Source organism: Micropterus dolomieu, linkage group LG11, assembly GCF_021292245.1.
Source record: "Micropterus dolomieu isolate WLL.071019.BEF.003 ecotype Adirondacks linkage group LG11, ASM2129224v1, whole genome shotgun sequence".
Lineage (NCBI taxonomy): Eukaryota > Metazoa > Chordata > Actinopteri > Centrarchiformes > Centrarchidae > Micropterus > Micropterus dolomieu.
In genome coordinates, this window is record NC_060160.1 from 12,988,437 (window position 1) to 13,004,917 (window position 16,481).

The following is a 16,481-nucleotide window of genomic DNA, read 5'->3' on the forward strand; positions in this document are numbered from 1 at the left end:
CAACAGCAACAAAACAGCAGCAGCAGTAGCAAACAAAAGCCGCAATAACTGCTTCCTTGATGGCTTGTGAACATAAAGAATACTACAGCATTACAAGTTAATGGTTGATTGAACATGATTAATAGTCATAAAAGAAAACATTTAATTGACTGCATACTCTCTGTCCTACCACCAACCATATCTAGTGACCCCTTCACCCTCACACCCTGCCCATATCATATAGCTATAATATATCTCCCTGTCCGTGTATGAGATGACAACTGGACTACTGCTGTTTATTCACATGAGATCTCTCTTTCTGGGGCTAACCAGAGATTGTCTGCTACTGGGAATGAAGGAGGGACTATGTCTTCATAATCTGTCCTCACCACTTCCGGCTCAACCACCACCTTCACCATCATCTTCACCACCACCGTCATCATCTTCCCAATGTGTCACATCTGAAAAGGCCATGGAGCACTTGTCACCTCTGCTAGAAGATTTCCCCTTTCTGTGGCAACCTGATAAGCTCTGACTTACTTCCTCCATGTGGGTCAGAGAGACTCGGAGACACATGGTTTGTTTTGCCTTTTGTAATTACATCTGCTTCACTGCACTGTTTCTGCTCCCCTCACTCTCTCCTTCTTCCGAACGGGAAGTAGATTTGTGTGTGGGTGAGTATTCTGGCACGCGCGCATGCATGAACAAGCGGTTTCCCCATACACCATCTTCGGGCACCAGCAAATTTTCTTACATCCAGGCAAACAACATTAAATGGAAGAAAGGCTTTTGTCCTCCCAAGTACATATATCTTTGTATATTCTCCCCATTCACTGTAATGTCACCCACCAGCTGCTGTAATGGATTTCCTACTGTGACCACACACTCTTCAACCTGGTGGATTCAGACTGTAGAATGCATTTATACATTTTGCCATTCTTTCCACTATGGAAATATTTAATGATCTCCACACACTAGAATTGTGTATGTATGCCTGTATTTGTATTTGTATTCAGCACTGAAAAAATTACTTTTTTGGATACATAAGTGACAGATTTCTATATACAAAGGGGGATGATTAATGAAACAATTTAAAAAAGATATTCCTTGTATTGCAATGTGAAGTTATGTTGGTCTTCTCAGTTTTGGCTGGTGTGGAATTTGTTTTGGACAGGTTAGGGGCACTGGTTTATTGGTTTCTTTGTAGCAATATTTTGCTTCTGTCCAACTACCATTTAACTAAACACTTCAGTTACGCTCAGTATTAGTTCAGACACTCATCTGAGTCACAGATCTCAAACTTTGTTGCTAGCTACAATGATGGCCACGGCTGACAGCACCAAAACTATATCTTAAGCCTCATTTGGATGGGATTTATTTCTCTAGAGAAGGCTGGGTAGTTATAATATTACACGCACTGATCTGTGATGTTCATCCTATCCAGAGTACATATTCATGGGACTTTTCTTGCTCTACCCAAATATTAATCACAGTCCCAAATCCCTCTTTTCCAGCGCCCTCGTCTGTCCTTCCATAATATAAAAACTAACTTCACACCAAGCTAAAAAAGTGTTGTTCCACTGACTTCTTAAGCTTCCAGCATTCTCCCTGCAGAAAGTCCACCTCAAAGGGAGTCCCATCTCCCACAGAAGACACTGCATTGAACTGCCTCAAAACAGCTCGTTTGTAGTCCAGCCTTTTCTTCCCTTTCTTGTGACGTCACAATGAAAATACATGTCATAATGCTGCTGAGTGACTAGTCCGACAAGCCCTCAAAAGCACCGGTGGAAAAACACTGAGCTGCAGCACACCTCTCCTCTCCCTTCCAAACACTAGCTACCCTCCAAGCAGTCAATGGACATGAAGTTGTTACTGTGATGTAGAGACAGAGCTTTATGGATGAAAGATACTTTTGTTACAGATTTATAACTCACCACTCTGAAACTCTTGCTCCAGTCCAAATTTGCAACCTGGTTAGCAACATGTAGCCTACAGCTGAATCGAAGCTGTTTACTGTCTTTTCGCTGACCCGCCTTTCTCTGCTTCTGATTGGCTATTACCGGCCTTTCGCTGACCTGCCCTTCTCTGCTTCTGATTGGCTAGTAGTCCTTAACTACGAACTACGCATGTGCAACTTCCAACAAAGATCATTAAGAGACAAGATGTATCACTCCATAGCTAAAACGAAGCCTTCAACACAGGGTGAAAAGAGGAGCTGCAGCAATGTGCAGTATGACAAAAAATATGGTGTTTTTTGAAAATGAAACCATGTAAACCTGTTCTGGTACAACCCCTAAATAGGATTTTGAACCTGAAAATGAGCATAATACCACCTCTTTAACTGCCCTTTACGCTTCCAGTTGTGTTCTGGCTGCATTTCATTGTCCTTCCTATAGGGCTGCAGCTAACCATGATTTTAGTATTGGAAGATTCATCGATGAGTCGTTTAAGAAGTACTTTTTGCTTGGCGGCGGCAAATGCACGTGTGTACGTTTTCAGCTGAGGACTGCAGCTTACTTTGGCTACCCTTCAACTCAACAATCAATCATGGTTTCAGTTAAATGCTAAAGTTGCTGTTACTGTTACCTTGTCTGTGGACGCTGGCAGAACACGGTGTGCCTTCTGATCAGATGCCGTCGTGCTGTTGCCGAGGTGACATAAGTTTCGTTTTACGGTGGACGGACGGTAACATTGTTGTTTTCTTTAGCTTGAAATAATCCCATACTTTGGACTCTTTCTTCTTTGTCCCTCGCTATTTTCTCTCTCTTCCTCCACTTGGCAAACAGCGCCGTGATTATAATCATGTCGTGTTCACAGCGAAGCGCGATGTGCCACAGTAATAAATGTCTATGCGAAACAGTGTGCTAAATAGTTACAGTTGTATGCAAAAGTTTAGGTACCCCTGACAATTTCCATGATTTTCATTTATAAATAATTGGGTGTTTGGATCAGCAATTTCATTTTGAGCTATCGAATAACTGAAGGAGACAGTAATATTTCAGTAGTGAAATGAGGTTTATTGGATGAACAGAAAATGTGCAATATGCATCAAAACGAAAGTAGACAGGTGCATAAATTTGGGCACCCCAACAGAAATATCACATCAATATTTAGTTGAGCCTCCTTTAGCAGAAATAACGGCCTCTAGGCGCTTCCTATAGCCTGTAATGAGTGTCTGGATTCTGGATGAATGTATTTTGGACCATTCCTCCTTGCAAAACATCTCCAGTTCAGTTAGGGTCGATGGTTGCCGAGTGTGGACAGCCCGCTTCAAATCACTACACAGATTTTCAGTGATATTCAGGTCTGGGGAACATTGTACTTGTTACTCTGCATAAATGCCAGAATAGATTTTGAGCAGTGTTTTGGGTCGTTGTCTTGTTGAAATATCCAGCCCCGGCGTAATTTCAACTTTGTGACTGATCCCTGCTAATAATGAGTGGAATCCATGAAACCTTCAACTTTAACAAGACTCCCAGTGCCGGCACTGGCCACACAGCCCCACAGCATGATGGAACCTCCACCAAAGTGGGTACTGTGGGTAGCAAGTGTTTGTCTTGTAACGCTGTGTTCTTTTGCCGCCATGCATAACGCCCCTTGTTATGACCAAATAACTCCATCTTTGTTTCATCAGTCCACAGCACCTTCTGTGCAGTAAAGGCTTCTTCCGCATCAACTTCCCGTACAGCTTCGCCTTGTGCAAAGTGCGCTGAATTGTTGAACGATGCACAGTGACACCATCTGCTGCAAGATGATGTTGTAGGTCTTTGGAGGTTGTCTGTGGGCTATTTTTGACCGTTCTCACCATTCTTCGCCTTTGCCTCTCCAATATGTTACTTGGCCTGCCACTTCTAGCCCTTCTTAACAAGAACTATGCCTGTGGTCTTCCATTTCCTCACTGTGTTCCTCACTGTGTTCCTCACAGTGGACACCGACAGCTTAAATCTCTGCGATAACTTTTTGTAGCCTTCTCCTAAACCATAATGTTGAACAATCTTTGTTTTCAAGTCATTTGAGAGTTGTTTAGTGGCCCCCATGTTGCCACTCTTCAGAGGACAGTCAAAGAGAACAACAACTTGCAATTGGCCACGTTAAATACCTTTTCTCATGATTGAATGCACCTGTCTATGAAGTTCAAGGTTTATTGAGCTCACCAAGCCAATTGTGTGTTCTAATTAATCAGTGCTAGGTAGTTACAGTTATTCAAATCAACTAAATGACAAGGGTGCCCAAATTTATGCACCTGTCTAATTTCGTTTTGACGCATTTTGCACATTTTCTGTTCATCTAATGAACCTAATTTCACTACTGAAATATTACTGTGTCCTTCAGTTATTTGATAGATCAAAATAAAATTGCTGATCCAAACATCCAATTATTTATAAATGAAAATCATGGAAATTGTCAGGAGTGCCTAAACTTTTGCATAACTATTTAGCACACTGTTTCGCACAGACATTTATGCAAAGAATTTGTGTCGACGCATTTTATTAATCGATTTAATCGATGAATCGTTTCAGCCCTACCTTCCCGTTGCCAGTAACTTGAACTCCGACAGATGATGCGTAAATCAAAAATTTATAAAAGTGAAAGATCCTGACACCTCAATCCTGGTTATTTTTTCATTGCAGTTTGGCAGAAACTGGAAGGAAATGAAGTCATTCCAGTAGAGCTGTGCATTGCTTTGCATTCAGTTATTCATCTGATTATCAAAAGATCATGATCAGGCTGTACTGAAATATGAATCTAGCAGAAGTAGTAGCAGCAGTAGCAGTTCTGTGTGTGAGTGAGTGTGTGCGTGCTCCAAATCATGCAGCACTACATTTTCTGTGACATTTCAAAAGCTAGCTTTCATCCCACTCTTAAGGCCTGCGTGTGGAGCACATTAGTCAGTTTCTCTGAAACAATCCTCTTCTTTAGATTCAGTCCTTTTGTCGAGGGCCTCGAGTGAAAGTGTTGAACCATGGGACTGAAGATGCTATCATCAATGCTGAGGAAAGACATATTTCTCCCTGCAGGTGGATGATGGAGCTCTTTGTGTGTGTGTGTGTGTGTTTGTGCAGGCCTGTTCATAAAGCTTTTTTCTCTTTTTGTGGGCCTCCCCTGACCTTGCTTTTTGGCTCTTGATATTCATCACGCCAAACCATTATCTTATCTGTAGACCATCAGCTACGCAGCTGGCTGCCACTCACAACTCAAAAGGTTGATTCCACATCACCTGACAAAGAGCTTTGCCCTGAAATCACTACTGACCCTTAGCAGAGAGGGCTGATGCTGCCTCATTTCACCACTTCACCAATTGTTGACCCAACAAGTATTCAAAACATTTTAGAGTACTCTTGTCTTGTCTGACAAGTAGGACTGTTCTTCTTTCCAGAGAAACATGTTGTAAGTGACATCATCTTGCATGGTCCCAATGTTGTGCTGCTGCTCACAGCAATATCCATCTGTCAGCTTTCCCAGAATTTGGTTTAAAGGAAACACCACTATCCCACTTGACTTGTATAGCTGGCTTTCATCTTTTTCTGCTCCCCTCCTTTCCCTCACGAAAATAGAAGCAGAAAATAGAAGAATGGGCTTTAATCTGCCTCTGAGGGTGAACAGAGGGACACAATGCATGCTCACTGCAAAGGATAGGATGGTTTATTTTCTTTTTTGTTTTCTTTCTTTCATTTGTTCTCTCTTTCTTATTTTCGTTCTTACCTTTTTGCTCACGTGCTGGCTTATTTTACCCTTTACTTACCCTTCCTACTCTACTCTCCGCCTATGTCCTCTCCATCTGTGCAGCCCTGGTAGCTGTGGAGTCCAGGCCCTCTTTGATCTGTAGTCCAGAACACAGGATGAGAGTTATCCGTTGGCAACAACAAGAACATCCCATTAGGAGCAGGACAGAGCCTTGACAGACACTCTCTGCCTCTTCTGCTGCTGCTGCTTGGCCTGAAAAGCACACTGCCTACTGCTACTGATGCTGCTGATTCTCTGTGCTTGCCCCCAGCTCAGGGTGGGCATTACTGGCTCAGCACACACAAGCTCAGAGTCTGGTTCACTTGTTGAATTTGAAATGTTGAAATGCTCTTGTTAAATTATTTTTAGTTAGTCATGGAGCTGTGACCCACTGGTGTTTCTGGCCCTGAAGTTTGGCTGGCCGCCCTGGTTGATCAAGGTGCTGCTGGAGAATTGGGATATTTGATTTAAGTAGGCACCATCTGGTGAACAAACCAGCCTTACATCGAGGTCCATTTAGTATCTGTTCATGAGTTTGCCCAGTTGTCATGGAATTGAACATTTGAGACACTTAAACTGGACTTCTCTTTGATGAGCGTCAAGGTTCATTCTTGTCCCTTAAGGCAGCAGTTGACAAAGTAATCTCACCTCAAGGTCTTTTTAGTAGCTGTTCTGAAGGGTTTGATTATATCACAGAGTCTTCTTTAGCAGATATGTTGTTTAGTCACGTGATGTACAAAGGAAAATTGGCAAATTCTGCGCTGATATCTGCCTAATTTAATTATACATCACAATGCATAGGATAGTGTATCGTGATAGTCAGCCTCTGCCACCAGAGGATGCAGTACACAGAGGCATATTGTAACACCAAAGTTTAACACCAATGCTTAGGTAGAGCAAGTGTAGAAGAAGAAAAAGTTGTGTCTTAAGAGGAATTGGTGGGCCAGGTAATAGATGATCAAAATCCTGTACACCATTCTACACAGAGACACATCCAAATAAACGGTCTGTTAATTATTTTTTACATGTGAATGGCCATAGATGTGAAATCTAATTGTATCCGTATCGGCTACACTACATATCTCCTCTTTATTTCCTTGATTTTGTCCCAGTCCCACACACACAAGAGAATGTCACACAGCCTGGTGAAGCTGCCTTGTTATCTTAAACAGGCTGAGCATTTGTCTTGGTCTCTATTGTTTTGGCTTCATGCACAAAATCAATGGAGCTCATTCATCACATGCTCATTGAAAATAAGCATATTTGTTTCAACATTTGGGAAGATTTTTCAGTACAGTCTGACACAGAGTAGCAAGATTTATCAAAACTGCAGGCAGTAGATGATACAGGCACAGTATTTGCTTGCTGAAAAGGCATTATTCTGTCTGCTTATCGTCACTGTGCATCTGACATGTATAAATCACACATGCATGCCGATACACACACACACATTTGTACGTGTAATGAATTCACGCATAGACATATTCACGCTTGCACGCTCAAGCACACACACACACAGACACACAAACAAATACTCTCTGTGGTTTCTGTTTCCGTCACAAACAACCAGTGATGGATCGGCCCTCTCCATTTTAAACAGGGAGAAAACACATGCCCTCGGGACCCTTGTGTGTGGAAGTACTTTGAAGTGTCCACATTTAATTCTTCTGTATGATAAATGAGAGGAGAGCTGCGGTTGTAGCCTGTGAGGAAAAGCTCAGCTCGCTCAGCGAGGGGAGCGGTAACAAATGTAGCGATAGCTGATAAGCTGACTGTGTCTCTTGCTCTTGCTTGTTGTTCTGCTCCCTGCAGACCCCCACAGCCAGATAACAAATCCATCCTATCAATCAAACCCATCAATGGCTGGCTGCAGATTAGAGACGGTGATTTTGGGGCTGATTGGAGGGGAAATGCTGATTACACCTCCCTCTCTCTGACTTGATTACACTCTGCCTGTGTGTTGTCAGGCTTGGCTGCTGAGCTGTAATCACTGGAAGCTAAGAGCAGAGGCCGTGGCTCACGAATAGACAAGAAACGGACACAATCGCACCACTAGCTGGCGAGCTGTGACTTTATGACCATTGCTAGATCATTGGAAAGGCTATATCTCACGCTGTCAGAGCATCTGAGCATGCTAACTGCACAAAAGCCAGCACGTGCAGACATGCACACATTACACAGAGATAAGGAAAACTCCGGCTATGAAGCCTTTTCTCTCCATTTTTCTTTCTGTAATCACTTCCCGTTTCAATCCTCCTATCAGCTGCTCTCCACTGTTCTGGCCTACTTCCATCACAGTGGAAGTAGGGTCACGTGCTGGAGTGCAGGCACACACACACACACACACACACACACACACACACACACACACACACACACACACACACACACACACAGTGAATCTTAACTTTATTTAGCTGCTTCACCTTTAAAACTGGAGCAGCTTCCAGACAGCCTCTTTAGCATCTTCTAACATTATATCCATCAACCCCTCTACTCCTTCACCAATCTGCCCAGCCCTCCTTCATTCCCTGTTCACCTTTTTTCAATCACTGCAGACACATAGGCCGACATAAGACTCATATAGTCACTTTGAGTGTACTGAGCAGTGGCTGACAGAATGTAAACAAACAAATGTGTTGCCATATCAACATCATACTACTGGTAAATCTAAAATGTCTGTGGGAAATGATTTTGTTTCCTTGGCTAAGTGATGGGGGAATCAGTTTTCTTTGTTCCTTTATGTAAACAAGGAAACCGCAGAAAGAAGAACTTAATAATGATTTTGATGATGACACTTAAGCTAAATATAGTGCGTGTCTGGATAAAAAAGCCTGCAGCAATGTCAGGTTTTTTTTTTACACACCCTGGAATACACTTGTTAGTTTTCTTTTACTGTATGATAGAGATTGAGAAAAACAACATTTCTAACAGGAACATCTACCAGGGTTTTTCATCGTCTTTAACAGAAGCACAATTTCAACAGGAACACTGTCTTCTGGTTCACTGTTTCAATTACTCTGGTTAATGTTTGGTACTCTAATAACACCCTCCTGCTTTTAATCCTCAGCACACCATTTGGGACTGCTGGCATGACTGCGTGCCTAAATAAAATTCTTTTCATCTCAGTGTATATGAGTGTGCATGTTAGGATGTGTGTGTGTGAGAGAGTGTGCGTGTGTGAGGTAGATTCATATAAAACCTTCTGTGTCCTGGTTTTGAACTATCTTTGAAGCCCCAAAATGGTCTCATCCAGCGTGTGTTAGGTATCATTTCAATTGACACCATGCACTCTACTACTAGTGTTTTGAATTGAGCATACTTGCATGCTTGTTAGATGGAAACAGCTGTCAGGGGAGATAGCGAGAGTGACTCACTCCTCTTTCCCTCACTTATCGTTTGCCTATTCCAGTCCCGCTCCTCTTATTGTGACCTCCAAGAAAGTCAAAATATTCTGCTCTTTTTCTGTTTCTCTCTCTCTCTCTCTCTCTCTCTTTTCTGGTATTCACAGTGAGTGCACACAACATGGTGACTGATTTTTGGAAATGTTGTGGCCAGAGGTGTGCAGAACCTGTGGCAGAAAATAAGTTGAATTAAGATGAATAAATTATTGGTACCTGTTGTGTGCTCATGACAATTTCTGAGATTCTGGAGAGGTTCTACCATAAAAGCTTCTCTCAAAACAAGATCACAACATACTGTCTGTGTGCAAGAGGTGCAACATCTCTCTCTAATAAATGGCATCTCTTTTATTTAATATATAGCTTACACGTTTATTTTATCTTTCTCAAATTTGAATAAATTATATTTATTTTATTTTGAAATCTTTTCTCTTTTTAATTTGCTTATTTTTGATACTGTTCCAATCTCAAAATACAACTGTATATATTTTATATCATCTGTTTTATATCTCTGAATGTACATGAATATAAAAGTATAAATCTTTCACCTAAATGAAAATGAGCATTGACACGGCAATATACCGTATGTAACTAAAAACGTAAACTTGAATCAGCCACGGAGGCTGCTTTTTGTTTTAGTTTGCTTTAGTTGTCAAAAAAAAGCAATGTTAACATCTCAGCTTGTTTGTCAAAGACAAAGCAATAAAGTCCAGCATTAATTTTGCCGCCATTTTGTCAATGGAGTTAGAATTAACAATAAATAGAATTAACAATAAAACACATATTTTTGGAACAAATAGAGGAAAAACACTCACAGTGTTATTTATTTCTTGTAAAGGCTGCAAAGCAATCAAAAGTTGTCATTTAATGCTGTAATATGCACTTTTGCATTATATATGTTCGTATATTTGTTAAATGTCTGTTTTATTGTAATATAATACAATTCATCACATCTCTGAAAAAGTACAATAGATATACTAGCAGGTTACAGAAATCAAACTTTATGCAATGTCCACTGACGTCCACATATGTGGACAGTTGGTTTTTTGTGTATAAAAACTGCATTTTACTCTACATTTTAAAGAGGCATTATGGAGTTTCCAGCAGCCACTAGCGGAGCGGTTTTAAGATTGCTACCAGGCATGTGCTCGTCCGCATGCTCGCTTGAACTCATGAGTGAGCATAATCCGAAACTCAACCACTTTCATACAGAAATCCTGCAATAAATGCAGGAACACCAGCATGCAGGCTGTGGCTTTTCACTCAGCCATGTTCAGGCTCTGTTACTTCAACGTTCCCGTCTCCGAGGCAGATCAACACCGGCTCCGTAACGTTACTTCATTCAGCGCAGCCAACCGCATATCGGCACAATCCTCCCGGAAAAAAAGGCAGAGTGACAGCGGCTATAGACAGGCAGGGAGACAGCTTTACACAATATACTGGAAACTCAGGTAAACCCCTACTGCAATGTTACAGTAATAGTTTTATCAGCTGCAGGTTTAACTAATTCATGCTCGTTTCATGATAAAGTTACAGTGACTGCATTTAGCCGACATGTTGCTTTCAGTAATTATCTTACTACTATCTGTGTATCTTTCACCGGAGGCTCAGCAATGTCAGCACAGCTAAATGTATTGGATGATAACGAAACGGGTAGTGAGCTGGACTGATTATTATGACAAGATTGTGTCACACTTTATAATAATAAGACCGCAGTAAGTAACTTTACTGTAGTGTTAGTGCATGGCTCGTCCTCTGGGTTGTTGTCACAGGGGAGTTGCAGTATTGTATATTATGTGGGTCACTTTAGTTACAGCAACAGAGAGGTGGAGAAGTTGTGTACCTGAGTATTGGTAAAACCACAATAAACCTAAACGGAACGTTACGAAGCAAATAAAACTTTATTGTTGTTTTGTATCCTTACATGGAGCCTGTGTTTTGTTGTGAGCCGGTTGTTGTATGGTGTTATTGGACTGCATGTTGTTAGCCGCTGTGTTGTCGCTGTAGTACGAGAGAGGCTCGGGAGCCAGAATAGTGGCTGATGCAAGCAACAGAGAAAACAGGCGTGCTTCATTTCTAAGTGAGTTTTGAGCCCATGGACAATAAGGCAATGAAAATTTGATTAATTTCATTTAAAATTCTTATATTATATATAGTCCCTTTAATATAAAACATAAAGCTGTTAATAATACCTGTACATACTACTATTTTTTTTTTTACCTTGATTGACCTTGAATAAAAGTTTTTCACATATATGCCTGAGGCATTTAGCACATGGCCATGACAATCGGCCATCTTGAATTGATGAGGTCATCAAGCAATAAATATTTGGAAAACAAGAGAGTAACCACTGTTACAGTGTTGCTATAAATCCACTGACACTGTCCTTAGTTAAATTACTTGGAGAACATAACCATGATATAGTAACCCACAGTGGAATTAAAATAACTGTCCACACACCCTGCCTGATATCATGATGATAGCGCTTTGCATTGATGTTGTTGTCACAGCAGACAAACGCAGAAACGGTAGTTACGTACTGTAACTCCGGATTCTATGAGTATAGGCGCAGCCCTCTAAGGCTATTGCTATTGGGTTTACACGTCCGCGCGCCTGCACGGCACTGAGAAAAGTTGTCTACGCCCACCCACAGCGTGGGCCTCTCCTACGTCCACACCTTGTATATATACAACGGTGAGACCTGGCCTTCGGCTCCCAAAATGCCTTTTCTTCAGCACTGAGAACCAAGGTCCAGTGAGGCCTTCAACTTAGAGGGCTGCGCCTATACTCATAGAATCTGGTGTTACTGTACGTAACTAACGTTCTATTTCGTATAGGCTTCGCCCTCTAAGGCTATCGCTATTGGGTTAGAGGCGAAGCAGGATGAGTCAACACCTCACTGGCCCATACGGTACCACCAAGCACAAAACCCACCTGCCCAGAGCCATAAATGAGCCACCCATTCACCCGCAGTCTGCGGCATTGGTGTCAGCGTGCGCACAAGCACCAATGGCGTGACATGAGAGGCAGGCGACCAACCCTTGTGTAATAGTCGGGGAACTCGATGGGTGGCCCAGCAGCTGTACAGAAGCTGGCGGGGTCACGACAGCGACCTCATCAGCTGCACACAGAGCAGGGCCAGCGCGTCCCGTGGGAGAGGCCGCACTGCTCACTCACAAGGGAAAATCACTCAGCCAAAACACTCAGTACTGAGTAAGTCAGCAAAAAACAGACATCCCACAGGTGCAACGCCACAGAGGACGAGACGCCTCTCGTGGGGTGCACCTTGAAGCCGTCCGGAGGGGACTCACCGGCTGACATAAAGACCTGTGAAATAGCCTCGCACAGCCAGTGAGACAGGCGCTGTGCTGACAGGGGAAGTCCCTTGGACTGCTCTCTGTAGTGCATAAACAGGCGCTGTGACCGTGCCAGGCAGCCGTGCGCCAAGAAACAGGACAGCGCACGCACTGGGCAAAGGAGGTGGGACGTACTGTTGTCCTCAGACCCATGGGGGGGAGGAAAGAAGCCCGAGAGAGTAGTCACCCGGGACTGAAAGGAGTCACCCTGAATCCTGGGACACGACAGAGCCACAGAGAGGGCAGCCAGATCGCTGACCCTCTTGGCCGATGTCAGAGCCACAAGTAAGGCGACCTTGGCCGAAAGAAACTTCAGGTCTGCCGTCTCTAAAGGCTCAAAAGGGGCTTGGGTTTGCGTGTGTAAGACCAGCGCCAAATCCCACTGAGTAGAGGCGGCTCTCGACCCATGGATGGTGCAAACCACCTCACAGGAGAGACCTAGACCCTATGGACAGTTTAAGCATCCAAACGACCCAATTTTATGGAGGAGCAGATAGTTCATATGAGACATTAATAAGTGGGATATTGCCATACACAAAGTAGATGTCGTGTTCACTGTAATTTGAGCTGCTACTTGTTGAAATGGTTCATGGAGTGCTTCCTTTACGGGGAAACTTTTTCAGCAATGTTGCTGGGCAATCTTGCTAGTGGCAAGTCCGACTATGTTTTGAATGGATAGCGGCGGTGCGGGGCGGGTGGCGGAGTGGTGGGGGAAGGGGATTACTGTAGTAATCTTTCCTTATTACCATTGACGGCAACGTTGCCCAGCACGATTGCTCTAAAAGTTGCTTTGTGTATCATCAGCTTTAGAATCAGCTGCGTAGTACTGCAATTTAAGAGTGCATTGAAATTGATGATGTACTGAAATTATTTTTTAGGGTGGAACAACAAAACTAAATTATAAACTGCAATCATTGTTTTAATTTTCGTACTGTGGGAGCCAAGGCCGTTAAATGAAGGTAAAGGAAGCGCTCCATGAACCATTTCAACAAGTAGCAGCTCAAATTACAGTGAAAACGACATCTACTTTGTGCATGGCAATATCCCACTTATTAATGTCTTATATGAACTATCTGCTTCACCATTAGATTTAGATGGTGGAGTACTTGAAACAACAAACAAGCTTGTCGGGAAACCAGAATGCTGCCCTGCATGTACAGAAATTCTACAGAAATAACCAAAACCACTGTTGTCTAGTGTCAAGTCTTCATAATAGAACAGAATACTCTGACCGCAGATGGGTTTTTAGAAACTGACATTGTTTCTCAGAGCAACGGCGTACGCTAGTTGCACCATTAAGTCAAGAGTCACACTGGTGACTGATAGGAAGTCTGTGGTGTTATGTGTTGCTATTTTTAGTGCTTGTTGGTTCATAGCTCCCTCATGCATCCACTTGACTTACAAAATAGCCCTTTCAATGCATGTCTCTGTCCCTTTTAGATGCGTGCCACACTGTCCCGGAGTCCTGGATTCTTTTTTCTTCCTCTATAATACATTTTCAGCAGAACTAATGGATGTTTGTTTGGCCATAGGGACTGTGTAATGAATGACTCATAGTGTGAGTGGCACCAATGGGATGCCTGTTCTTCTCTCAAAGCTGACATAATTGACAGCATCTCATCTGCCAGCTCATCTAAATACAGAAACCTGTACATGTGTCAACAGAAAGCGGAATCCAGGTCATGTCATTATGGCAACATCAATTAAAATAGTATCATTGTCAAACAGCCGGCACACCGCCTGAATCTTGCACGACCTATGAGACATGATTTTAGAAGACAACAAAGGTTAGAACCCAAGAGCGGATGACAAAATTTGCTGTGAAACCACAGTTTCTGTAATCTAACGTATTTCCGACTGAAATGGAATATGTGGGCGTCGTATCATTTAGAGAGGGATTTGATCAAATACTGGGGGGTATTGGAAAACTGGCTGTGGATAACAGTCGTTGCAAAGTAAACGGCGATATGCACTGTACAAGTGTAGGCAGATAGGCCTAAGTGGTATTTGCACGGTACAGACTATTTTAATAAAAATACCAACTCAAAAACTCTGTCAGCATTGTGTTTCTGCTTTGCATGACTTATAAGACCGAATCAGAGAGCCGAGCGTGAATGGTTATGTCATCATTTCTAAAGTCCTCCGTTTTTGATTGTCTTCACTAAAACGCCCTCCAGAGTTTCGAAACGCAAACAGGGTCGGCAGCGTTTCCAAACTTCTCCGTTTTAGGTCTTCGTTTTCGTTGTTTTAGTCTGGACGGGAGGTGCAAATGTAGCAAAAGGTCTCCGTTTTAATTCGAAAACGCAGTAGTGTGGATGGGGCCTAAAAACATACAAACACACACACACTTACACACTTCCTCTTTTCTTCTCATGTTCTCTGTCACTTTCATACTGTATTTTACCCTGCTGTATAGCTTGTGTGTGATTTATGCCTAAAGCTTTTTCCAAACTTAAATGACCCACTAAACTATCCCAATAGCTTATCACACCTGAACACACACAGGCTGTACATGTCACATGTCACATGTAAGCGTTCATACACACACACACACACACACACACACACACACACACACACACACACACACACACACACACACACACATCCATCCACCCACGCATATATTCACACATATCCCCCCTTCACACAATCATGTCCAGCTATTGTGTATTTAAAGTGGCAACCTGCTGTTTTCATTCCTCCTGGTCTTCTGTGCCTGTCAGGGGCCTCTGATACTGTTGTTTAATGAGCAAAGGCTCTCCTCAGGCTTGCTCCTAGTCTAGTCTGCTTCTATTGCTGTGTGTCTGCTTGTTGCAGCACTGACCAGAGTAGACATGCAGCTCTGTGTCCCAGGGCTAATTGCTGCTGCTTGGCTGATAGTCTTTCTGTGCTCCACTCTCATTGACTCCCCAGACTCCAGGTGGATTCCCATAGGCACCCAAAGACAAACAAACCTGGGCGGACAATCGATAACGGATGCAAGAGTTACCGCTTAGCGCAGCGGCTGATTAAGATTCCCTGGGAATGTGTGTGTGTATGTGTGCGTGGGCACTATGTAAGAGCGTGAGTATGTGAAGGTGTTTGCTGTTTGTCCACACTCCTTCAGTGCTAACTGGAGTCTTCTGCCAGTCCCTAAGTGCTTCTATATGTGATTTTGATTAAGAGCGTCAGAGGGTTCAGAGGCATCCTCACAACAACACCACATTCATGCTCCCAGGTAATTATTGTCAGGTTCACAATTAATAATAATAATAATAATAATCTTTATTTGTAGAACACTTTTCAAAAACAAGTTACAAAGTGCTTTAACAAGTGTAAAGAAAATAATACCCAAAAGACAATAATACAAAAACAATACAAATTAAAAGCAAGAAAACATTGAAAAGACTAAAATACACGTTTAAGATAAATATTAAATAAGTAAAATAGAATAAAATAAAAGGGATAAAATAAAGTCAAATAAAATCTGGAAAGGCTCTCCTATAAAAGTATGTTTTAAGAAGGACTTAAGAGAGTTCACTGACTCAGCCGACCTGATTTCCTCGGGCAGGCTGTTCCAGAGCCTCGGGGCCCTGACAGCAAACGCTCTGTCCCCTTTAGTTTTCAGTCGAGACTCTGGAACAGACAACAGACCTCTGCCCGAGGATCTGAAGGTACGTGCTGGTGTGTATGGGACTAAAAGGTCAGAAATATAACAAGGCGAGAGGCCATGAAGAGCTTTAAAAGTGATCAATAAAATTTTAAAGTCAATTCTAAAACATACTGGGAGCCAGTGTAATGAAGCTAAAATAGGGGTAATGTGGTCATATTTCTTTGTTCTGGTTAAAAGCCTGGCAGCTGAGTTCTGGACAGTCTGGAGTCGATCAGTAGATTTTTGGGTTAAACAAGTGAAAAGGCTGTTGCAGTAATCCAGTCGTGATGAGATGAAGGCGTGTAAAATGGTCTTGGTGTCCTTAAAAGTTAACATAGATCGAATTTTTGCTATATTTCTAAGTTGATAAAAACATGATTGAACAAG

At 42.5% G+C, this 16,481-nt stretch overlaps 1 protein-coding gene across 1 annotated transcript in view; it reads left to right on the forward strand.

Moving 5' to 3' along the window:
* Positions 1-511: 511 nt before the first annotated feature.
* Positions 512-16,481, forward strand: part of pacrg (PARK2 co-regulated) — a 125,598-nt gene continuing 109,628 nt past the window's right edge. Inside the window, exon 1 of the mRNA XM_046063160.1 lies at positions 512-556. Coding sequence (XP_045919116.1) covers positions 527-556 — 30 coding nt within the window. The 5' untranslated portion in view covers positions 512-526. The remainder of the gene's footprint in view (positions 557-16,481) is intronic.